Source organism: Haliotis cracherodii, unplaced genomic scaffold (assembly GCF_022045235.1).
Source record: "Haliotis cracherodii isolate W230 unplaced genomic scaffold, xgHalCrac1.p SCAF_20, whole genome shotgun sequence".
Classification (NCBI taxonomy): Eukaryota; Metazoa; Mollusca; class Gastropoda; order Lepetellida; family Haliotidae; genus Haliotis; species Haliotis cracherodii.
The window spans coordinates 13,021,021-13,046,780 of NW_027266276.1; the positions used below are offsets into that span (position 1 = coordinate 13,021,021).

Genomic DNA, 25,760 nt, shown 5'->3' on the forward strand with positions numbered 1-25,760 from the left:
TCATAGTTTCTGTGGCTATATATGAAGACTCATTGTCCGGGGCTTTGACTAAAATGCCAGCGCAGCTTGTGTGACTATATATCAGAAACTAATGTCTGAAGATAGGACATTGTCAGCAAGTAATCATTGCGCTAATACATCCTTACGAAGAACCACTGTTCTACAAAGTAATGACTAGTTCAAGAAAGTGCAAAAAAAACTTACACAAACAAGTTAGGGATCTAAACGAATCTGAAGGCAGTGGCAATGAAAATCTTAAACCCATCGTTTAATATCCCCAGGAACAGAGAAAGACGTCCAGCGAAATAATCAGATGTGCTATGGTCTCACACTTCGGGCGAATTTGCTCAATTTTCTTAAAAATTGAATGATTTTATTTTTAGTTTTAAACCGTTAAGGATAATGGATATCACACACGCTGTCTTTATACGTCTGATTGATGCTGGGCTAAATCCGAATGCATGTCGTGGGGCTTTTACACAATATGAACTTGAAAAGTCACACGGTATTAGTTGTCTTGAAGGATGGATGCGTTCGGTGCTGCTGAACAGTTAATCTGGTCACGTAAACAAGACAAGGTCTAAGGCTGCCTGGCTATACGCCCATGCCTAATCTGTTACCGCACCTTTGATGTAGTTCAATCTCAAAATATCGACTGATTAGTTTGTATTGTACGTTACAAATAACACAGTGATTGATAGTATATGCCCACGACACGCCATCGAGGTACGTGTCACGCTACTCCTGCACTTTACGATGAGATGGCAATGAGGTGGCTAACCTTTAATATTTAGATGAATTAAAAAAGGTTTCTTTGGTTTTATGAAAATGAAGAGCTGTGGTCTAATTACAATTTTCTGGTCTTGTAAACGTCAGACAAAACGCACATCAATAGACTCGTCATTTCTTTTTTGACATGTCAAAAAAGCTTCAGTCATTATTTGTGAGACAATCCTTGTATAAGCAGCTGTATCTGGATCTAACGTTTCGGAATTTGAATAATTTCTAAAACTATGTGCTCTGTTATTTGTCACTGTATGTCATCTTGAAACGCCGGTGTACCAACTAAAACTTCCTTACGTATCATTGTCCTGGTATCCTATGATCAAATATGCCAGATAATATCACACAATTGCGCCTTGAGCATACCCCTGTGTGGTGTGGAAATACGCGCAATATCAATGACCCATTATTATTATTATTATTATTATTATTATTATTATTATTATTATTATTATTATTTACAGATCAAAATATAAAAAATGCAACAAAGAGGGTTTGGGTGATCCTGGCACAGTCGGGCTGGTTAGGCTCATCATCAGCTCAGGGCCCTTGGGACTTCTCCCAGAAAGAGCTGCCTAGTCAACCCCAACCCCAGAACTTTTCGAAGCATGTGAAGACTCCCCAACACTGCAGCCTTCTGCATTACCCAGATTGTCAGAAGGGCTGTAATTTCTTAACACTAAAATGGAGGATAGAAAATTTAACGCCGCTCTATACCAAGCATAACGCTTTGAATTTGTTCGAGTTCGAGTTCGAGTTCGAGTTCGAGTTCTTTGGCAGACAGTTTTGTAACCAATTCTTTTCCTGTAACCTGATGAAAAACACCTATATTGTCCCTTATCGATTATCGATAATCGATTACACATTCCCCATTGAAGGTTAGAGTTGATAAGCATCATGTATTATTAAGGGCCTCGCGAAAACATATAATAACAAATGACGAAGTGCAAAATCGCAAGCTTGTCACTACTGAAGTTTCCGTGTTAACAGAATGTCAATGTACATGTGGTTCGTTACGTTTCAATAAATATGAACAGAGGTGTCAATCTGTAGGTGTATTCCTGCTAGCAAACCCAGGTATTCTCCCGGGTATGGTTTCAGGTTGGCCCAGCCTAGTCAAGTGAAGCACATTCGCGTTTCATGAAACCCTCACTTAAACTTAACTGCATGTGAACCTTTAAAAGATTACAAACGTTCGCCGAGCTTGTTCGACATACATTGTAAGTCAATCCAACTGGACCTTTGCATCATTAAGCAAGACGAGGAAGATGTTTTAAGGAGTAATCATCTCTTGTTGCACTTTGGTTCAGTTTCGTCTACTCTCTGACAGACCAGGTGAGTCATCACGTCCTGTAGACAAATTGGAACACAGCAAGTGGTAAAAGTGGATTATCAAGCACAATGCGTTCACTGGAAATGTATGTGACAGCAATAGCAATCACAAAGAAATTCCCCATGCCAATACTGAAGAATAATCGCGACTATCAGGCGAAACACATATCTATCGACTCCATGGCCTTTGGTGCTGACACCGGGTGTTCGCGAAAAGGGAAAGCATGTCCCGCTACACCGGTAGCATCTGTCACTCACGAAATGGTCATAAAAAATATAGTTCCGGTGTGTAAAGAGGTGTGAAGACTCCATGTAAAGGTCGTAGCATCTCAACGTGCCACATGTAAAATTTCCTGAATGACGTAAGTAGGCCTTGGATGGTTAAACCTGGATTGAAAAAAAAGCTTAGTTTGTTTATTTAACAAAGTACAAATCTCAAGCTATACGTCTCAATGTGCACGTCTCAAGGTACATGTCTCAAGGTACATGTTTCAAGGTACACGTCTCAAGGTATACGTCTCAAGGTACATGTCTCAAGGTACACGTCTCAAGGTACATGTCTCAAGGTACACGTCTCAAGGTACATGTCTCAAGGTACATGTCTCAAGGTACACGTCTCAAGGTACACGTCTCAAGGTACACGTCTCACGGTACACATCTCACGGAATGTGCAATACAACACATAACACAAGCGTACATCTCACCGTTATTTAGCACTATGATGGGAGACACCGTTGCCGCAACTGTACACACATGTTGACAATACGCCAATACACATCGGAGGTTTTATTGCTAAGGGTGACACATGGCACGTTTGATTTGATTGAACCGTGTCATGCGGGAACCTAAAACACAGATTTCACATCTTAAGTTGGATGTTTACGAACACGTTGACATTCACGTGTTTCTTGGCCATGTCTGAGAACATAACGCACATACTGTGTAAATTCTATTTCTGACCTCACTTTTCATAATGAAATATGTATTAAAATAATCCAACGGCGCTACACATGTTGTTAGCCTATTACACATGTTTGATCGAATTCGTTTTTTTAACTTTTTACACTGGAGTGGACATAAATAATATTTATATTCATGTGGTTATTCTATAGCGTATGCGATAACACGTTATGAGGCAAATTAAGCCACTTTGAAATGTCAATTGTCATAGCCATTTGAACCAGAGTCAATCAGCTGATTGCTGGCCGTATGAACATGTTATCTGATACTCAATAGGTTTTTTTTTCAAGATGAAGATTACATAATAAGATAAATCCGAAAGCAAATGGAGTCATAGCGTGCCAGGTAAGAGACAGTTCAGCTCAAATAAACTGCCGGTCAAAAGAAAGTGCACACTTCAAACAAAATTCACCAAAAAATTACAAACGTTATTAAAACGTTACAAGACTGAAAACAGTCTCCGAAACATTCCAAACTTGTGGCCCAAAACACAACTATGATACCCGTATCTGATACATTTCCATAGAATAATATAACAAATTCTTGTTTGTTTCATGTTTAGCCACCATCACATATGGGTGCATACTTTCTTTTGTCCACCAGTTGATATCCACAGTGTTAAACTCCCGGCGGATGGTAAGTGAACGCCCCTTTGTCAGGCAAACCAGTGGTTGACAGTATGAGCACTATGATGCTCCATCAGCTAGGTCATAGAGCGGTCAACCAGTCTTCCATAAGTATGTTCTTACAAGTAGGACGTCTTTAATATATGTATACTATAATTCCTATACACCAAAAGAGAGTTGAGTTGTCTTCAATTCTCGCTCAAATGCCCTTCCAATGCCATATCGGAAATAGTTGGCGAGCCAAGGCCAATCGAAACAAGTGAATTTGTTTGTAGAAGGTGCAGAGTTGCGTCCCATGGGTACGCAAGGAGCCTCGTGGGTTCGAATCCCGGTTTGCCCCGGTTATGTTTCTGGGTTTGTCAGCACCGTACCCGTGCTTGTGTGTTCAGCTAAGCGGTAAACGTCCGAGACCTGCATCACTTTCCTCCAACATCCGACACTCCGTGATATAACTGGAATAATGTTCAAAGCGGCGTTAAAACCAGACATACATACTCACTCGGAAACTGATAGACACATTGTTTGTATTAATTTGCCTCAACAGAGCTTTGTTGGCCATTAACTGATGTTCTTCTTATTAGATTAGCACGTTACACGAGGCAGGCATACGAATAGGCAAAACTTCTACGTGAATGTTCATAGAGGTGTTTTTTTTATATGAAGAAGCATTATTTGCGACAAATTGATTTTGTTTATTCGCTTCACTGGTTAAATTCTATTTGCGTTTCCACTGCCACTGTTCGGTCAGGCAGACACTATCCGTTAAAGATTGATATATGCTGATCAATCATTGATACAGATTTAGGTTGACGGAGAAAAACAAGGTGAGTTGTTTTGTGTCTTTAAGTTGATGTTTTGTTCTCACATACTAATTTCAAGCGTTTTTGCGACCGCAAAAACATTAACATATTCATGAAATATATTTCTTAGAATATAAAACCGACACCTACTTTTATGGAATAAAATTATTAACACGTCCCATTTTAATTCTGGAAACCCAAAAGTCCAGAACTTCTACGGTCTTTTCCCAGTCTCGGTCAAAGGTATTTACAAAAATAAGCATGCTGTTTTCATGGGAACATACTAAGGAAGAAAAAATGAAAAAAAACAACAACATATACACCATCTCGCCCATGGGCCTTCCCATGGGCGAGAATATTTTCCTTTACTCAAAACTCATGTTTTTGTTTCGCAAATATTTAACTTGTATTCCATGAAGTATCATACACAAAATTTAACTCATTTTAACTTAATTCAACGATTTTATAGCGATATTGAAATAGTTCGCCCATGGGCGAGAAAAAGGTTTGGCACATAGGCGAGAATTGAATATTTTCCAATACACAAAACTTATGGGTTTGTTTTGCAAATATATTTTAATGCATTCCTTCACGTATCATGACACAAAATTTAACTCATTTTAACTTAATTCAACGATTTTATAGCGATATTGAAATATTTAGCCCATGGGCGAGAAAAAGGCTTGGCCCATGGGTGAGAATATTTTCCTTTACTCAAAACTCATGTTTTTGTTTCGCAAATATTTAACTTGTATTCCATCAAGTATCATATACAAAATTTAACTCATTTTAACTTAATTCAACGATTTTATAGCGATATTGAAATATTATGCATTAGACTCTGTTTCGCGAACCTTAGATATCTTAAGCTTACATGTAAATGTAACAGTGTTCATTGTGTAAGTGTCTGCTATCTTGTGTTATAATAACGTCTTTCCTTTCAAAACCTTCTTGGTGTACGACAAGAAAAAACATTTCGATCTGACAGCTTCAGTTCTAAAAGTCTATGTCGCTCTTGAAATGAATAAAAACAGATTTTCGAGAACAGCATTGTCGACGTAAGAGGCTCTGGTATTGTTTTGAAAGTTGCATATTTTTATCCTGAGTACGTTCGAGTGTCTTGCGTCTCTGCAATGAAATGTCAAGAAGCAGCCTTTGGGCAATAACCCTCCGGCATTAAAGATGTCCCTTCATTTTAGCAATATTTTACACACTCAATGGCAGACATTGTACTTGGGGAGTCTCACTTTCAGCTTTTTTTAATTATTATGTCGACTTTTTAACGGAAAGAAACGTGTGACGCTGAACAACCCAGGAGGCAAATTAAAACCATGACTTATGTCGATGATGCGTGCAAAGTTAGAAGAAGCTTAGACTTTATCATCAAACAAATATAGAAATGTCAAAATATATTTTAGAAAAAAATGTTTTTGTGATTATAAACGGTGACAGTAAGTACAATTTTGTTTTATAAAGGATCCTATAATTGACCAAAATCACAATTAATAATTAAAATAATTTCGAATCGTGGCTGAAGAGTTAATACCCTATCAACAAAGGAGAAAGGAAAACAAACAAGTTCGATTTCAAGTACGTGCACTCATCCTGTAAAATTATAGAGATGACACTAGGTGTTGCTGAAATGAGGAACTTTGATCATGATTTCAGGTGGAAAGAATCCATTCTTACTCTTGATGAATGTATGTCTACGACGAACAATAGAAAGGAAGAGGAGGGGAGAGAGGAGGAGTAGAAAGGGAAGAGAAGAGGGGGAACGGAGGAGGGAAGATTAAAAGGGGAAGGGAAAGGGATTATGAGGATGGGAGGGGAAGGGGGAATTCGGAGGAGAGGTGGAAAGGGGAAAGGAGAGGGAGGGAAGAAAAATGAGAAGGAGGGTGAGGGAGAAGAGGGGAGAAGGATTATGAGAAGGTACGATGGAGGAAAGGAGGGGAAATGAAATTAAGGATGAAGGTGAAGATCGGGGTGGTGCGGTTATTTGTAGTATATGTCACAACGCATTGCGATATATATCATATTACCTCTCAGGGATAGCTTCGTCACAGACAGATGTGACATTTCTGACATGGACACAACTCTATTAACATTCGCGTACTGACACCCGCGGCGAAACCCAGTGTAACCTATCCTTGAAATTGTTGCCTGAATTGGATGGGGCTGCTCAGGCTCTGACCATTACGTGAAAACCATGCCTGATGAAGTGGAGCCACTGATTTGTCTGGTATTTTGCTGATTGGAAAAGGCCGCCGTTATGTAACTGGTGGAATAGTACCCACCCACCCACACACACACACACACATACACACACACACACACTAACTCACACACTCATTCACTCACTCACGCACGTACGCACGCACGCACGCACTCATTCACTCACTCACCCGCCCACCCTCTCACTCACTCACTCACTCACCCACCCTCCCACCTACTCACTCACTCACTCACTCACTCACTAGCTCACTCACTAGCTCATTCACTCACATACTTACCCACTCACTCAAATGAGAGAATTTTTTGACAATCTAAATGCGTGCTGTGATATTAATCAACTATTATTTTAGGCACTCGCCAGCACAAAGCAACATGTGTGTTACTTTTTACACGGAATTATCTATTTTATGCACCAATCCTCCAATTATAAACCAGAAAAAAGCTTTCGTTAGATTTCAGTTAACAGCCTGCATTCATTGTTGGTTATTGTAGAACTCGTAGCGACACAACATTGTATAGCTAAATCCGGTTCACATTGTGTGGTTTCATATTTCGTAGGAAGCATACAATATATCTTATCCAATGTTTTCTATGTTTAGATGATCCATATGTTACGCTGCAAATAGACTATGTATGTATTAGGTGATCATGAACAACAACGACTTAGTTCAGAGTTTGCAATATTCAGCCAGTATTACATTAATGTCCTTCATCTGGCCAACGGACCCAACACCACCCGTCGCGTCCCTTCAAAGCGCTTCCGGGGTATTATGAGGGTAAGGTAATGTATGCAACAAGCACTATATATATTGGTGTTACAATGTCCAGCAGTTGGCGTTGAGCCAGCCCGGGGGATATGGGAAGCTGCCAAGAAAACACTGCAACGTGCCCTGGTTAGGTACATCTTGAAGGAGGAGTAGAGTGAGTGAGTGAATAAGAGTTAAACGCCCCGGCGATATGCTTATATCACCGCGTGTCAAATTAATGAGGGAGGAAAGCCCAAGGCAATGCAGGTATTGATTTACTCACGATGATGGAGAGGATGATGGAGAGAATATAAGGAACATAATCGGGTCCGAGATAAGAGGAGAGGGCGCAAAGAGGAGACGGAGAGTGAAGTGGGAAGAGAGGGAGAGGAGAAGGATGGGTGAGGAGAAAGAGGGTGAAGGAGAGAGGTAGATAGAAGGAGGGAGAGAAGAAGGAGGGGGAAGGGGAGAGGTGGAGAGGAGGGTGAGGAGAAGGAGGGGGGAGGGGAGAGGTGGAGAGAAGGGGGAGAGGAGAAGGAGGGTGAAGGGGAGAGGAGGGAGAGGAGATGGAGGGTGAGGAGGAGGGGAGAGGTGGAGGCAAAGTGGGAGAGGAGAAGCAGGGGAAGGGGAGAGGTAGAGGGAGAGGAGAAGGATGGTGAAGGGGAGAGGTGGAGACAAGGAGGGAGAGGAGATGGATGGTGAAGGGGAGAGGTGGAGACAAGGAGGGAGAGGAGATGGATGGTGAAGGGGAGAGGTGGAGACAAGGAGGGAGAGGAGAAGGATGGTGAAGGGGAGAGGTGGAGACAAGGAGGGAGAGGAGAAGGATGGTGAAGGGGAGAGGTGGAGACAAGGAGGGAGAGGAGATGGATGGTGAAGGGGAGAGATGGAGACAAGGAGGGAGAGGAGAAGGAGGGTGAAGGGGAGAGGTGGAGACAAGGAGGGAGAGGAGATGGATGGTGAAGGGGAGAGGTGGAGACAAGGAGGGAGAGGAGATGGAGGGTGAAGGGGAGAGATGGAGACAAGGAGGGAGAGGAGAAGGATGGTGAAGGGGAGAGGTGGAGACAAGGAGGGAGAGGAGAAGGATGGTGAAGGGGAGAGGTGGAGACAAGGAGGGAGAGGAGATGGATGGTGAAGGGGAGAGGTGGAGAGAAGGAGGGAGAGGAGATGGATGGTGAAGGGGAGAGGTGGAGACAAGGAGGGAGAGGAGAAGGAGGGGAGAGATGGAGACAAGGAGGGAAAGGAGAAGGATGGTGAAGGGGAGAGGTGGAGACAAGGAGGGAGAGGAGAAGGAGGGGAGAGATGAGACAAGGAGGGAGAGGAGATGGAGGGGGAAGGGGAGAGGTGGAGACAAGGAGGGAGAGGAGAAGGAGGGGAGAGATGGAGACAAGGAGGGAGAGAAGAAGGAGAGGAAGGGGAGAGGTGGAGACAAGGAGGGAGAGGAGAAGGAGAGGAAGGGGAGAGGTGGAGACAAGGAGGGAGAGGAGAAGGATGGTGAAGGGGAGAGGTGGAGACAAGGAGGGAGAGGAGATGGATGGTGAAGGGGAGAGGTGGAGACAAGGAGGGAGAGGAGATGGATGGTGAAGGGGAGAGGTGGAGACAAGGAGGGAGAGGAGAAGGATGGTGAAGGGGAGAGGTGGAGACAAGGAGGGAGAGGAGAAGGATGGTGAAGGGGAGAGGTGGAGACAAGGAGGGAGAGGAGATGGATGGTGAAGGGGAGAGGTGGAGACAAGGAGGGAGAGGAGAAGGATGGTGAAGGGGAGAGGTGGAGACAAGGAGGGAGAGGAGAAGGATGGTGAAGGGGAGAGGTGGAGACAAGGAGGGAGAGGAGATGGATGGTGAAGGGGAGAGGTGGAGAGAAGGAGGGAGAGGAGATGGATGGTGAAGGGGAGAGGTGGAGACAAGGAGGGAGAGGAGAAGGAGGGGAGAGATGGAGACAAGGAGGGAAAGGAGAAGGATGGTGAAGGGGAGAGGTGGAGACAAGGAGGGAGAGGAGAAGGAGGGGAGAGATGAGACAAGGAGGGAGAGGAGATGGAGGGGGAAGGGGAGAGGTGGAGACAAGGAGGGAGAGGAGAAGGAGGGGAGAGATGGAGACAAGGAGGGAGAGAAGAAGGAGAGGAAGGGGAGAGGTGGAGACAAGGAGGGAGAGGAGAAGGAGAGGAAGGGGAGAGGTGGAGACAAGGAGGGAGAGGAGAAGGATGGTGAAGGGGAGAGGTGGAGACAAGGAGGGAGAGAAGAAGGAGAGGAAGGGGAGAGGTGGAGACAAGGAGGGAGAGGAGAAGGATGGTGAAGGGGAGAGGTGCAGACAAGGAGGGAGAGGAGAAGGAGGGGAGAGATGGAGACAAGGAGGGAGAGGAGATGGATGTGAAGTGGAGAGGTGGAGAGAAGGAGGGAGAGGAGATGGATAGTGAAGTGGAGAGGTGGAGACAAGGAGGGAGGGGAGATGGAGGGGGGGGAGAAGGGGGGGGGGAAGGGGAGAGGTGGAGACAAGGAGGGAGAGGAGAAGGAGGGTAAACAAGAGAGGCGGAGAGGAGAAGGAGGGGTGATGGGGAAAAGGGAAATGAAAGGTGGGGAGAAGGGTATGAACGAGGAAGAGTTGAGAGGAGTGGGAGGGATGAAGGGTAAGGCGGTGGAGAGGAGGAGGTTGAGGAGAAGGAAGGCTTGGAGAAGAGTGAAGGCGGAAAGATGTGACGAGGAGGCGGGGGACGGTGTGATTAGAACGAATAAAGGAATATTAGATTGGTGAAGGGTGGTGGAAAGTAGGGGGTGACTTTGAAGAAGAAAGGAAAGGACGAGGAAGGGAGGAACGTGAGGCGGTGACAAGGAGAGGGAAGATAATGAGAAAAGGGAGGAATGGCAATGAGGAGACATGGCTAGAGAGGGGAGATCAATAGGAGGCAGATCTGTTTCTTTGATATACATAATTCGGAATCGTAATTTCTGATCGAATTGCCAATTCAAAAGAAGTTAACTTGGCCAAGACGTTTAACTCACGCTTCAAGTATATCGATGATATGATATCGTTTAATAACCATCAAACTGTCAATTCCCGTCCACTGATGTAGCCACGAGTAATACAGGAGACCAGCGAGACTGCCTCATGTGTTTATTATTTAGATCTACACATGAAGATTCAGAATGACAAAACATTCTCCACAAGACTGACAAGAGAGATGATTTCAAGTTTCAAAAGTTATCTCTCCCTTTATATCGAGCAATATCCCTGTAGCTTCAGTATTTGGTGTTTACGTTTCACAACTTTTGAGTTACAGTCGAGCATTCTCTTTTTTCAAAGAACGTCATACGGCTCTTGCTCCGAGTCGGAAGTTGTTTGATCAAGGTTACAGCATTCAAGGCCTCAGTAAAGCTTTCAAAACGTTTTTGGTAGGCACGTGGAGGACATTTCCAAATTTGACGCATCAGTAACAAATAGTATGTCCGATGCAATTCCCTATTTTGTCTTGAAGGTTCCGGGGTTTTTTTTCAGGTAAACAGTTAACTTGCCTTTGCATGTGTTTGTGACAGGTGCCACCACTGGGGGAGGATGCGCAAATCTTTTTTGTAAACACCATGGTATCAATACTATTTGATAGTGAATAATAAACACATGCTCATGATATAGTCAGAATCATACAATCGATTCTTCTTTGGCAGGGAATTCTTATGAATATGGAAATAGTGTTGTTGCTTTTATTTGTTGAGGAGAAAGGTGGTGGTTAGGTTAATAACGTGAATTGAAATAGACACAGATAGACATCGCGGAAAGAACCATATTCGTGTCAAGGCTTCATCAAGACTGGAAGCATGAATCCGAGACAGAGATTTATGTAAGGATCCAGATCGCGCTCTCAGAAGCCATATCAACCGGTCAAGACATTGTTGTCGCCTTACACCTGTTATTTATATTCCTGGAAAACGCAATTAGGAGACAATCGCGTTTACTGACAGTGTTATTTTGGGAGGTGGAGGAGTTCTGTTTATATCGATTTAGTTGATTAACTGCAAAAGGTAGACCCTGAGTGTAACACACTGAAGTTTTAGATTGAAACATCCTTGACAGTTCGCTCTGAAGAAATGTTTTAAAACAACATCGCTGTTCGACTGATCAAAACTGTCAAGCGCTGTCATGTGCATAACATGCATATAGAGTTTCAATGTTATTCGTATTAAAGCTACCCGGAAATACGAAATTCGAAATACTAATACTACAATGTCGGAGTTTCATAAATATTAGGCCTTTGTTTCTTGCTACACCACGGTGGTCGAATTTGGGCCAGACAAACCACTGATTGATAATTGTATTATACGATAAGTTTCATGCTAGGAAATGTCGTGTTTTCAGAAACACAGTTCATCAGGAAATGATTCACGAAATGGTTCATGAAATGATTCACGAAATGGTTCATGAAATGATTCAGGAAATGTTGCAGTAAATGATTCAGGACATGGTTTATGAAATGATTCACGAAATAGTTTATGAAATGATTAAGAAATGGTTTTTGAAATGATTCAAAAAATAGTTTATGAAATGATTAAGAAATGTTTTTTTTAAATGAATCAAGAAATAGTTTATGAAATGATTCAGGAAAAGAGTCATTACATTTTAGAACCTGTATCCGTTTGAAAGAAATGACACAATTTCTCTGAATAAGGCATTTGTAATGATTTACGGATTTTACTACCTTCGCCGTGTACTTATTAAACAGTAACGCGAACGAAATGAACACAATGTAAGCTGATGGTTCTTTATGTATCTCTTTTATCGCGGTTGAATGTGATTCCTAATATCTCAAGACCCCTAAAATGACCGATGGAATCAGTATACAAAAAACAACAGCCATCTTATAATACCACCATTGGAACACAGATTAAATATGGTTATGTTATAAATACAGAGAGAAACACACAACAAACTCGCAAATCCTGCATTTGTAAGAGTAATTAAAGTCCAACAACATATAGCGTCAACCAGACGCTCAACACATCGCCAAGGCACCATGCATCGCCTCAAAACACAACATTATCAACCTCCTCTTCTCACAGCCCAGAAACAAGTGAACCCCGCGGCTTCCGGGAGGGCACGTGACACGCAAATGGTCAGACTATGTTTCCGTTGCGGTACTAGCTATATCAGTAGACTGGCTCCCAGTCTCGGATCAAATGAATGCACTCTATAACACAGTTGCCTTGGGGAGTTCGTCTTGAGATCACCATAATTCTGTTTGTTTCAGCTACAAACGTAATTCCCAAACACTGTAGTCAACTTAGAGTTCACGCAAAGCACCTAAGGATCTAATCCGGAGGATCACTCCCCCGCTCTGAGACTAACAAGCAGATTAAATGAGCAAAAATAGCGTCACTTCTAAAGCTTAAAGCAGATGGATTATCTGTGTTTGTTCGCATGTAGACATTCAGTTCATATTTAGTGTGGCCATGTAAACGGATGTTCAAATGGAAAAATTAAAAACGTGCTAATGTGTTATCATGTTGTTGTGATTCTCATGAACGTGGAATGTTGTGATAACGAACACACACAAAAAACGCGATCTGTCAGGAGATTTCTTCGACGAACACAACAGTCGTGTCACATGAACGATAGCGTTAAAAGGGACGGCATGTTATATTTTTGGGTGTGGGGTGTGGTGTAGGGAGAGGGATGGTGGTTGGCCGTTGGACATCATGGATGAGCTGAAAAGATAGGCAAGTCTGTCGTCATTTTGTGGATAAATCCTGGTAGGAGATAATCTACAGTTTAGTCCACGTAGAGGTTTTTGTTGCCAGCTGTATGTCAGGTATCCCCTGGTTATATTTCTGCGAGGGTTGATCGAGTTCTTTTGTTGTTGACAATGATGTCACAGATGTATATCTCCACAAGAAGTCAATTGAAAACAATGTCAGTAAAATAAACAGGGGTCTGTGACCTTTGGAAAAATGGACAAATTTGAGGATCGTGCAGTGATCAAGTACTTGTAGAAAAAGGGTTTAACACCAAAAGTCATCCATGAAGATATGAGTACACCATTAGGGATGAATGCCCCTTCCTATGCTATTGCAAAGAGGTGTGCAGGAGAGTTTAAGGGAGAACCTTGAAGACGACCAACGTAGCTCCAAAAATGGCCCAGAGACTCCACGATGTGGTGGTTACTGCCAATGATTGGGAATCGCAATTCAGAAGGCATTTCGCAGGAGAGAGTAGATACCATTATCACAGAAACTTGAAAAAAGTATCAGCTCTTTGGATTCCAAAGATTCTGAGATCTGATAAAAAAACGCAACCGGCACTACATGTCTGGTTATAATTTAGCTCCTATGTATAAAGCATTGACTATGTATAAAACCTTGGTTCAAACAACAACCAAACCAGTGGAAGCATTGGTCAACACTACCACCAGTGAAGGCTAAAACTGGAAAATAGCTGGAAAGGTTGTCTCCCCCATGTTCTGGGATGCAATGGGTGTCATCATGGTGGACTCCCTTAAGCCAGACAAAAAAAACGGAGCATAATTTGAAATTATTGATGCAATTACGGTAGGAAATCAGGACGGAGATGATGTTGAAAAATGCAAAGCATGTTTTTCGGCGTAATAAGAACAATGGTTAAAACATATTCTTGGGGTCCTCAGCGATGATACATTTGTATTGCGGACTGTTCCAAAAATCGACAGAACACATATTCACTGACGTACATGCATGCGTGCAAGATACACCTTCTGCAAAAAAATATTACCGCAAAGAAAAAATAATTGAAAGGCATTTCTGATTGATCACTGTTGGAGCCAATTGTCTTGCCATTTTTTTTAAAAATAACCTCAAATATATTACATCGACATAATCATATGTTTATGGTAGCGCTTGCACTAAACTTATTGTTAATTACGATACAAGCACACAACTCGATGCTTTCCAGAACGGTAAATTCGCGTATTTCCCAACACGGGGCTTCAATGACCAAGCCAGACAAGGCATCAACTGATGCACCAATTATACAGATCCTGATGCTGAATATTCAGTTTGAAGTGTTACAAATTGGATAGCAGAGTAGAGCGTTTGGAAATATTTGATGCGATCATTGCACAACTGCCAAGGTACATGCAGTGCTTCGTTCTGAACATAGGAAACATGTAAAAGTAATGGTTATAAGACTTTAGTAGACATGTACGCGAATGTTCATTTAGTCAGCGAAACTTTCAAGTGGTGTTCTATATATATAGGATGTATCATATAATAAAAATGTGTATATATAAGTTTCACTATTTCAAGATTTCGTGAAGACCCGGGGTAGAATTGATCTTCAGGAATCCATGCTTGGCGTTGGAGGCCACTAACGGGATCGGGTGGTCAGGCTCGCTAACTTGGTTAGTGCATGTCATCGATCCCAATTGCGTGGATCGATGCTCATGATGTCAATCACTGGATTGTCTTGTCCAGACTCGATTATTCACAGACCGCCGTCATATAGTTAGAATATTGCTACTTGCGGCGTTAAACAACAAACAAACAACGTTTCAGATCGCGTGACAACTGAGATATATCAAGCAATACATTAGATGTTTTCATATTTCAATATTTAAAATATGTTAAACAATAGCTTAAAACTGGATTATATATTCGAAGTGATGTCTAACATATGCAGGAAGGATTTCGTATTCCGATCTCTTAACCAATGTCTTAAGGGTTTTATTCAGATCTGTGTGAAACAATACCTTACTAGTCTTCACTCGCCCGTCCACTTCGTCGTATTGTTCTCTTTGGACATTAATCATATCGTGTGAACTCAGTCGTGCACATCTCTACATAAGAAGCGTCTCTGACTCCCTGATAAAGGGACAAGGTTAAGACCTGAAATTTTGTGACATACAAGAAAGACGTTGCTATCAATGAAAAGTTCCGTGTCTTCATATTCAATCTATGTTCAATCATGTTCAAATTCAACGACTTTATATTTTTTTCCTAGTCGCATCTCAGGAACAAGAGAAAGAGCAGATTCCGAGATAAATGTAACACAAAAGAATTAAGAACATACACCACGAAACACTGTCTGATATTTGACACCAGGAGTCAATGCGGTACTGAAAAATTCCGTTAAGACAACTGATAACGTATACCAGGCACTTGTAACGTACATCATCTTTCAATCAAGGACACTCATATGAAGTAAATATGTACGTTACGTTTGTTGATCAGGACAGTAGCTTGAAACAGCTGGCTCATTAACATCACTGAATAGGATAAAAACAGTATCTTCAACATCCCCATCAGTCACAAACTCAACAACATCACATCACAACATCACCTACCGTAAAGTTCTCCATCAAGAACGACATCGTTGTCATCGCCATGACGAAGAAGAAATTCTAACACAACGACGATGTTCGAGTCAGCGTTTAAATCCTCCTGCTGTTAAGCATCCATAATTTCACAAGTCCGAATTCAGTTTTCAAGACTGTCTCTGTAGCTGATATGTCTCGCTAACGCTGGACGTGCCATCGGATTGCTGCTGGGATGTTAGTCTCTCGGCTCTGGCACTGCCATCGTTGCTTACCGTTACCTGGAAGAAGGAAGGCAATGTAAGAGATAGGAAAGGCGAGAGAGCTGGGGAAAGTATAGGCGTGTGCTCTGGCGCTCTGGTGAGAACCACTTCGGCGATCACTGTCCTGACTATGAGACTATTTCTAAGAGCTGTGGGACTTCAATCAAACCGCCGCAAGCGATCGTGATGAGGTAGACGGTGTAAGCTGGTTGAAGTTAAGATACATGTTGGATTCTTTTAATTATAATCTCTCAGGAACCTAACGATGAAACGCTTTTTTAATAATCGTTTACGTACACTTTTGATAATTGTTCGGTTTTATTCTCTTGGTTCGTAATGTCAAAGATCAGGTGAAAGAGTCGTCAGAGTGTTTTGTGTTCTTAGATTCCTCGTTCCTTTGGTTCGTTTTATTATGAAAGTATATACATTAGCCTTAGGAAATATTCTTCGGGTTTCATTCAAAGATTAATGCTAGCGCTAATTTAATAATGATTTCACTTATAGTATTTCTAACTGAACACGAACAATAACTTGAATTTTATCTTTTAACCAGAATATGTGAAATATAATTCATCCTCAGATTAATCTTAAAACAGAACTCGCAGATGTCGTCATCGAAACTAATAGGAAACTTTTACTTTTACTATTTTAAAGTGTAATTACTTGACCTCCGTTACATTATACGTTTCTGTACACTGACCTTTACATGTAAAAGTACAAGTATTAATATCGTACATCATCAATATAAAACAAAAAGAAAAGGTATATAAACATCCTTAAGGCATTATGTAGAGCACGTGGACTATTGACTCAAGTAATGTTAGAGGAAAGGTGAGGAAACATCATTGTTTTTATGACACAAGCACGGAAATGAACTTTATACAAATATTGCATAAAACATTAACGCCAAAGAATGAAAAGTCTCAATTATCCGACAAAAGAGATTCCATTGAGGCGAAAAAGGAAAAATAGTTGTGAAAATTATATGAATGGATCCCTGAAAACTATCCATGTGTTCGCGAAAAGGATAAACATGTCCCGCTCTACCGGTAGAACCCGCCACTTGTTGCCTGTTTCCTGTTGCCAGTCCTTGTGCCCAGCCATTTATTTAACATCAAACTTACCATTTTTTCATATGATGAAGCTTGTGCTCGTATACGTTTTTTTATATCACGATATAACTGTCGCATTTAACGTACCTCTGGAGATAACATTCGTTCATACAAAAGTGAAATCGTCATGAGATCTGTCACAGAATATACTGCCATCTGTTCTGGTTCTCAAAATCTATACACCTGGATTTAAGTTAAGCATCCCGAACTTCCAAGTAGCGTTGGGAATATGACAATGGTGCCATGTTCATAAGTATCTAAACATCATCGATACCTGTTGATAAGTTGAAACATGAACACTGGTCCACTCACGCTATACCAGAAGCAGTGAAATCATTGGATAGTGCAGTAAAATATGTCTTACCATGGAACCGTCAGAAAATTTGTCATTAGATAATCGATTTCCTCATTTCACTATGAGTATCTCACTTGTAAGAAACAAAATTAATGTGTTTGGTTTGGATATTAATACATGATTTAAGAAATTAGCAAGTCTACATAGAAATGTGTAGAAGTATTAATTTCCAGGTGAAAATATGAAAATATTTTCTGCTTTATAATAAAGTAAATGAGGATTACGCTTGTATCAGTATCATATTACCACCCCACGTATATCGCCTGTGTTAAAACATTGTTAATTGCTTTTCTAAAAACTGAATTTATGAGGCTTTACGTTTAGTGGTAACAGTAAGCATAAAACGTCAACGCCAGAGAATAACCAGTCTCGATTATCCGACGAAACAGATTCATTTGGTCGCAAAAGGCAAAACAGCTGTGAAAACCATATGAATGCATCACCGAAAATGAAGCCAGTGATGCCACTTGGTGTTCGCGAAAAAGGCAGGAATGTCCTGCCTTACAGGTAGTCCCCTGGATAAATGAGCTCAGGCTTCGTTTATTGCCAGATGAAATACTATTTCCGATGATATCTCAGACATCACGAAAAGATAGTATGTAACACTTTCTCACTGAAGAAAATCTGAAAAAAATCTTAACAATTACAGAATAATTAAACACTAACCAAATGTGATATCCTGTTTACGACTATCCGCAAATCGTGATGTCTATATCCTTCTGGTAATGGCCGAAGCTACTATCCTCTGCCATCAGAGACGCGAATGCTACTGGTATCTGTGACGGACTGCCCAACACGAGATCAATAAAGCGTTCATCGCCCGTTCAATACTCCGCCCAAGTAATAAAATAATGAATTTCTAATAACCCAGATGGCGCAAAGACAACCCAGGGTGCTGTCATTATTTGACTCTGGTCCTTGATCACGTGTCCCAGCTGTGACAAGGACAACACAGCGTTAAAAGTTCGTCTTTCTTTTTTTCTATGACCCTCTAACACACTTAGGTGGATGACACTTTTTTCTTGTTGTAATGAGTACAGATTCTAAGACACCTGTGTTCTGAATTTGTTTTATTTGGCACATCGACATTCCAACCAGAATCTAATATAATTCTCTGAAAGATGAAGATGATTGTTTCTCTGAAGTGGTGTTAAGTGTGGTCGTGATATATTAGCCATAAGTTTTGTTTCTTTGTTTGTTTGTTTGTTGTTTCACGCCGCACTCAGCAACATTTCAGCTATATAACGGCGGTCTGTAAATAATCGAGTCTGGACAAGACAATGCAGTGATTGATATCATGAGCATCGATCCACGTATTTGGGATAGGATGACATGCATCAACCAAGTCAGCGATCCTGACTATCCGACTACGACAAGCATAGTCGCCTTTCACGGCAGGGATGGGTTGCTGAAGACCTATTCTACCCCGGATCTTCACGGCGCTACAGACATATTCAACACGGCAGATTTCGCACGATTGTTTGTAGGGTAGAATGATAGTGTGTCATAACTAAAGTGCATTTTACCGATTCTAAATGCTGATTAGTCAGTTGAAGCCGCATAACGTCATGCATTGGTCATGATGTCATAAATTGATCATATTGCGTCATAGGCTACCTTCAATTAATTTCTCTGTATGGCTCATATTCTACACGTTTAATCTTTTTTCTCCTTTTTATATGTCAAGGGCTGGGGATGTTTTACTCGGGAAAGAAAATCCGTAATTCTCGTTGGTTAATCAGTATACTGTGTAGTAGGTCAGGTAAGTTATTATGGAAGGGTGGGTCGAATAACAGAAGGAAAACATGTTAAGATGGTTCATATGTTCTAAAGAAACCTACGCGCATAGGGAATGGCTACGGGCGTATTCGTTTTAACACAGCTTTAAAATGCATTTCGGTTGTAACACGGTGAGTCAGTTTGATGTTCGAGGAAATCCTGAAGTGATGTCGAAGAGTTAACCACGATGGTATTTCTCACGGGGATAGATATGGTGCTGAGAAACCATGACTTATTGTCAGTGGGCTTCATGATGTCAACCCATGATCATAGGATCCTGGCGCGACTGAGAGGAGGAGACCGAGAAAGCCGACGTACATATACATGTACATGTTATCCCTGATATCTGACGGCCTCCGTGGTCTAGTGGTACAGCATCCGCCCAGAGAGCGGAAAGGTCCGGGGTTCGATCCCCTGCCGCGTCATACAAAATGGCGTTAAAACACGGTACTTTTGTTAATGCCTGGAGCTCGGCATTAAGGGGCTGGTCAGTTCGGAGTCAGTATATTGTGTCTGAGTGGGGTATTCATGTTACTCTGCGGCATGGTATTTCAGTGGGCTAGCACTGTAATATCGGCATCAGTCAAGCCACACACACACGTACATACACGTCGATCTTGAACGCGACGTTAAACCCTATTTCACCTCACTCTGATATATCGAAGTATTAAAGTAGAAATTGATAAAACATCTTATACATGTATTTGAAACATCTGAATCTCGAATAGACCCTGAAATTTCCCTCTGTACTCTCGAGATTTTAAAATTTCCAAATAACGGGAGATCGTTTGAATGGTCGTTTACATTCACGCTTCAAGTCATATGCATGTCGATTGTCTGATCGGCTGTGACAAGAACTCCAAATGACATGTAAGGACTAACCCTATGTCTGGTGCTCATGACGTTAAGAATCCCGTCCTCATTCACAAGCGGACCTCCCCGCACGGACCGTCTGTCATGACATTGTGGGTTAAGCCCATGACTGTCATGCTGAATTTACCGCCGTGATATGATCAAGCGATTATAGCCTTGTATCCATAAGAAACGAAAATTACGTTACTCTTCATCAGCCAAAAGCCATTTCCCAATTACTGTAGTTATACTTAGTTGCACTGGAAGGATGCTACTGGGCACCGCATCCTGGCGAATTACAGCCATATTAGAGGTTAAATCTTGTCTACAAGTTAATTCAGAGCACATATTCTTGTCACACATACTTTCAGATCAAACCCACAAGGTAAAACATGTCTCTCGTTCGCTCTGTATTGAATTTCGGCAGTGCTGTCAACATTGTTATTCGTGAACGCAATCAGCGTGAAGACGTTTCTCATCGCGGTGTGATTAACGGCCATTGCTTGTCAATTCATGAGTCAATGGATATCACATTTCGATGGCAATTTTGTTCACAGTGAAAGTACGTACGCGTTTTGTTAGTGTTAAATAGATTTTGATTATTACCAAAATGGAGATGACGGCATCACAGCACATACAGCCGTCAATGGTTAATTGGTTTTGCCCTTTCTCTTCTCTGCGACTGTATCAGGAATATTGTAGTTTTGATTATTTCAGAAAAATCCGACATTTCGAATGCAGTACTTCTTTATAGCATTATTTTAATTATGACGTTGTTCCCCATGACGTCACATTATTTTACATGTTTAACTTCATCGGCAAAGTTTTATAATGTCTCTAGATTTAGATCTACTTGAAGGACGGAATCCACAAACGCAATGTTTACAACAGATTCAAACTGAATTTGGTTGCTTTGATCAGTAAGAGAAAGAACATTGCCCGTCTACATTGGTCCGCAAAAATTAATGAAAGTACCACATAGATAATTATTTTCTTCGACGAACACATTCAGCCTGATTATGTTCTACAGTTGTCTCTTATTCCTCGAGACGTGGTTGTCAATCCTCCGTTTCATTCTCTGTCGGTTGGAAGCTTGGAAATAATCTCTGCTCCACAACAGTATGTGTTTGGAACATCGGAACCCCTGTTTCAACATTTGTCTGGTACTGCCGATCGATTATCAAATGCTTATAATTACACACACACACACACACACACACACACACACACACACACACACACACACACATATATATATATATATATATATATATATATATATATATATATATGTATGTATGTGTCTATATATATATATATATATATGTATGTATGTATATATATCGTCACTATTTCATATTTAAAATGGTGATAATAATAATGTTTTATGACCTAGAAATTACAATGTCCTTTCTACAAGTATACTTCAAGACAACTTTTCGTGTAATCAATCATATGCAGGCAGGAAGCGTGTAATGATTTACATATTCTTTATTTTATTTATTTATTTGTTGTTTAACGTTTGGCGGCGGTCTGTAAATAATCGAGTCTGGACCAGCCAATCCAGTGATTGATACCATGAGCATCGATCCTTGCATTTGGGATACGATGACATGCATCAACCAAGTCAGCGATCCTGACCACCCGACCCCGTTACTCGCCTCTGACGACAAGCATATAGTCGCAGTTTACGGCAAGGAAGGGTTGCCTCTTCTAACCCGGATCTTCACGGGTCCACAGACATACATGTATTCAACACGGCAGATTTCTCACGCTTGTTTGTTTCTAGCTTTTGAATATTTGTTTTTTAGAGCCGCATGCAGCAAGTATTCAAGCTATGTCACGGCGTCCTATAAATAATCGAGTCTAGATCAGGATATCCCGTGATCGATATTATGAGCAACTGTCGGGGTACTCTGACTTGCAATTAACCAAGTCACCGAGACTGACCACCCGATCAATTGGATGTTTTTATTTGTCCCAGATGTATTTGCCCTAATAGATATTTATGACATAAAGTGTCCGCTGAAAGGTCACCACCCGTCACAAACAAATGCAAAGGAAAGTCTATTGTTCACAAAAAACACTGGAATGTATGGTACAAGTCAAAATTGGGAATTGCATTGCACATAATTTTTTTGTCGCTGACGCGTCAAATATAGAAATGTCACCCACATATTTACAACACTTTTTAAAAGTTTCACTGAGGCCATGAATGTTGTAATCTCGTCAAAGGTGAGGTGAGGTGAAATGGGGTTTAACGTCGCGTCCAAGATTATTGCACTTATATAGCGACGTGCATGTACGCGTGTGTGTTTGTGTGGCTGCTTGTACTAGTCCGGACTGATGCCGATTTATAGTGCTAGCTCACTGAGATACCATGCCGCAGTTTAACATGAATACCCCACTCAGACACAGTATACTGACTCCGAGCCGACCAGTCCTTGTTTTAGCCCCTTAATGCCTAACGACAGACAGGGTAACAACAAGTATCAACTCTTAACGTCTTTTGGTATGACGCGGTCGGGGATCGAACCCTGGACCTTCCGCTCTCCGGGCGGACGCTCTACCACTAAACCACGGAGGCGGTTGTAAACTGGTCAAATAACTTAAAAGCAAGAGTCGAAGGACGCTCTTTGAAATCTTGTGGAGAGATAATTTTCGATTATTCCTCAAAAGTTGTGAAAACCGTTCGTAGCATCATCTTCCCTTGGCAAGGGAGTTAACTGACTATAAAAGTCAAGTTTCCACCCATGTCGAACTAAGGTGGAATTATACAGTTATATTGTGGCTGGACTAACGAGTCCATGCATGGTCCAATCAAAATCCCGTTATGAAATCGACTTGCGATTCGTAAACTGCCGTGCAGATTTCGTCCGAATGCAGGATTTGCAAAGCGTGTGTACCGCGTAATCGGCGTCAACAGATATTGTCCAAATCTTTTCACGTGTTTAATCAAGATGATCACCTGCTTTGATGCACTTCACAAGGTAAGACCCGTTTTTTAACATTACAGGTTTGAATCTAGATAAGATCGTTTTGACTGGGCGCCGCCATTATAGTTGAATCAAATGCAAGTGATGTGAGAGGTGGAATTTGATTGTCAATAGGAGTGACATATAAGGGACATAACTCGTAACAGCAACTGGTGGCGCTACGATCGAGTCCATATATTCATGCTTAGTTCGGCAAGGGTAGAAAGTGGACTTGTACAGTCAGTTAACTCCTTTGCCTCATGCAAGCACCAAGGAGACTAATATGCTCTGTTGATGAAGATGGACACGATTGGATGCCGCGCTGAAAGGGTCAACAGCCATTCATGAGAACATTGAGTCAACATTAAGGGGTAATTATGCTCCTTCCTGTGCCACTGTTAGGAGGTGGGCAGCAGTGGGGAAGGTAGAACCTCGAATGCATGACTGTGGCTTTGAACACACTGATCATCTCCGAATTCAACAGATTTGGCACCGTCAGATTTCCAACTCTTCAAGCTGGAGAAAGAACAGGCAGGCAAGCATTATGCAAATGGCATTGACGTCATTCCTGCTGTGCTGCGTCTTCACCAGTGGGGACGAGGCAGTGTGTGTACCTAGGAGGACTTTTTAAGGACAAATAATGAGGAACTAAATCAACACAGACCAATGCTTTTAAAAATGGTAATGGAAGCCCTGTTGTTTTGTATGGCAAGGAACGTAATACATCATGGCACATTCTTACAACGAGCATCCGCGGAGTCTCATACAGGCACCTCAGTTTGCTGTGCGGAGTTGCGCTACTTTGACGTTCCAGGATCCGCTTGTCAGTGTTTTAAGTCATTTTAGAATCTCTCCTAATTTAAAGACTCTTCAAAATACGAAATGCTGTTCAAAGGGTCGTGTAACTTACTCTTTGTTGATTTATAACATTTAAAACATATTCAAGAACATGAAGCCCTGCTGTTGGTCCCTATAGCATGTCGTTTGGGGACATCGTCCCATCGTTAAGGCTCACGGATTTTTTTGAAAATAATATGTTCGCATAAGTCTGGAAAACTTCGTTTGTCTTTCAGTTTGAACTCCCCCCCCCCCCCCCCCCCCCCCCCCAACCCCAACCTACCTTAAGATGACACGCTGTGAAAAAGCTGAAATGCTATACAAAGTGGCGTTAGCTCACTCATGTTTTGAGTAGACATTATTTGGTTGGTTTTTCCCTTCTTTCAGGGATAAACATTGAATGTCTAGATGCGCTGCCTGACAAAGAAATATTCTGTCTATAAACATAAGGAAAACTGTTTGTTTCGGTTGTTTTTTATTTTCTCATTCAGTGATCTTCAGAGCATGTTTTGTATCCTTCCCATGTGTATGTTTCGTATAATATTTATATTAATTAAGCGAAGATAAGATATTTGGGTGGACAGGTTGTGTATATAACATCCTTCTCCACTCCACTGCAACACCATCCCAATCCAGTCAGTTGTATAAACACTATCTCAAACTTGTATATATGCTTCTCATCCATACCTTGTACTTCACTTGCTTGACGGTATCAGAAACTGCCCCGAAACGTCGCTCCTACTTGTAATAAAGAAGTTGTTCATCCATATATCTTATCCCTACTTAGTACTCCAGTTTCTAAATGCCTCGAAACAATTATATAATAGTCCGAAATATTTAATGGTCGGTTGCTTCTTTCATACCAAATATCATACCAATAATTTCAAAGTTTTCACTCTTCACTCTTTACAGAATCTTTTTCAACAACACATACACGAATGTACTTCCAACAGAAATATTTTACAATACATGTTTTCCAAACTTACAAAGATGAAAACGGGATTTGAACTGAACGAAATCTTCATCCTCAGTAAGCACAAGTATAAATAAACATTAGTTCAGCATCATGCTCCGAATCCACATCACCATCCTCCTCCAATATCCTTCTTATTGGTGCTATCATTCTGCTTAGTCTTGTTTCCAAAATTATCTTTAGTACATCTTATTTTCGTATGCAGAGAATGGGCACAGCATCCTGGCTTTGTCACCAAGGGCAAGCCAGCATTATGTACATTAAGTATGATTAATAAAGATATAAATACGGCTCCTTTCTTTCATGTAGAAAGGATGGATTTTATCAAAAGCTTTTGGCTTTTAGGTCAGGACTACAGGGAGGGCAATTGCTCCCAAACTGCGCTGCTTGAAGTGAAAGCAAAAATGACATACATTTAACGTCATATGAGAGAGATTACATACTGACTTACTGTGTGCGTATCCAACATTCAGATAATATGACAGGTGTATTCCACTATAAATATATATGGAGCACGTTGGTTCACCTTTTTGCTAACACGTGCCAAAGACTTCATGCAATTGCCTATTTTGACTTCTAGCTTATGTTCCCATGAATTCTTTTTCAGTTAAACACTTGACTTGCCTTTGCATGTGTTCATGACGGGTGCTACAGAAAGGGTAGGATACACGCACCTTTTTGCGAACGCCGGGTATCATCACTTATTGATAGTGATTAAAAAATACATGTTCGTGATGTATAGAGATTATGAATATGGAAAGGTTTTTAATATTTTGTCGGGTTTTTTGGTACATGATCTGTTACGTACCATGTAAATGTGCAACAGTGAGTGAGTGAGTGAGTTGGGTTTAACGCCGCTTTTAACATTATT

The 25,760-nt window shown here is 41.3% G+C and overlaps 1 protein-coding gene across 4 annotated transcripts in view; it reads right to left on the minus strand.

Moving 5' to 3' along the window:
- Positions 1-25,760, minus strand: part of LOC139470334 (PDF receptor-like) — a 247,600-nt gene that overhangs the window by 159,084 nt on the left and 62,756 nt on the right. For all 4 annotated transcript variants that reach the window (XM_071252708.1, XM_071252706.1, XM_071252707.1 and 1 more), the window contains exon 2: positions 15,774-16,024. In XM_071252708.1, coding sequence (XP_071108809.1) covers positions 15,774-15,815 — 42 coding nt within the window. In that variant the 5' untranslated portion in view covers positions 15,816-16,024. The remainder of the gene's footprint in view (positions 1-15,773; positions 16,025-25,760) is intronic.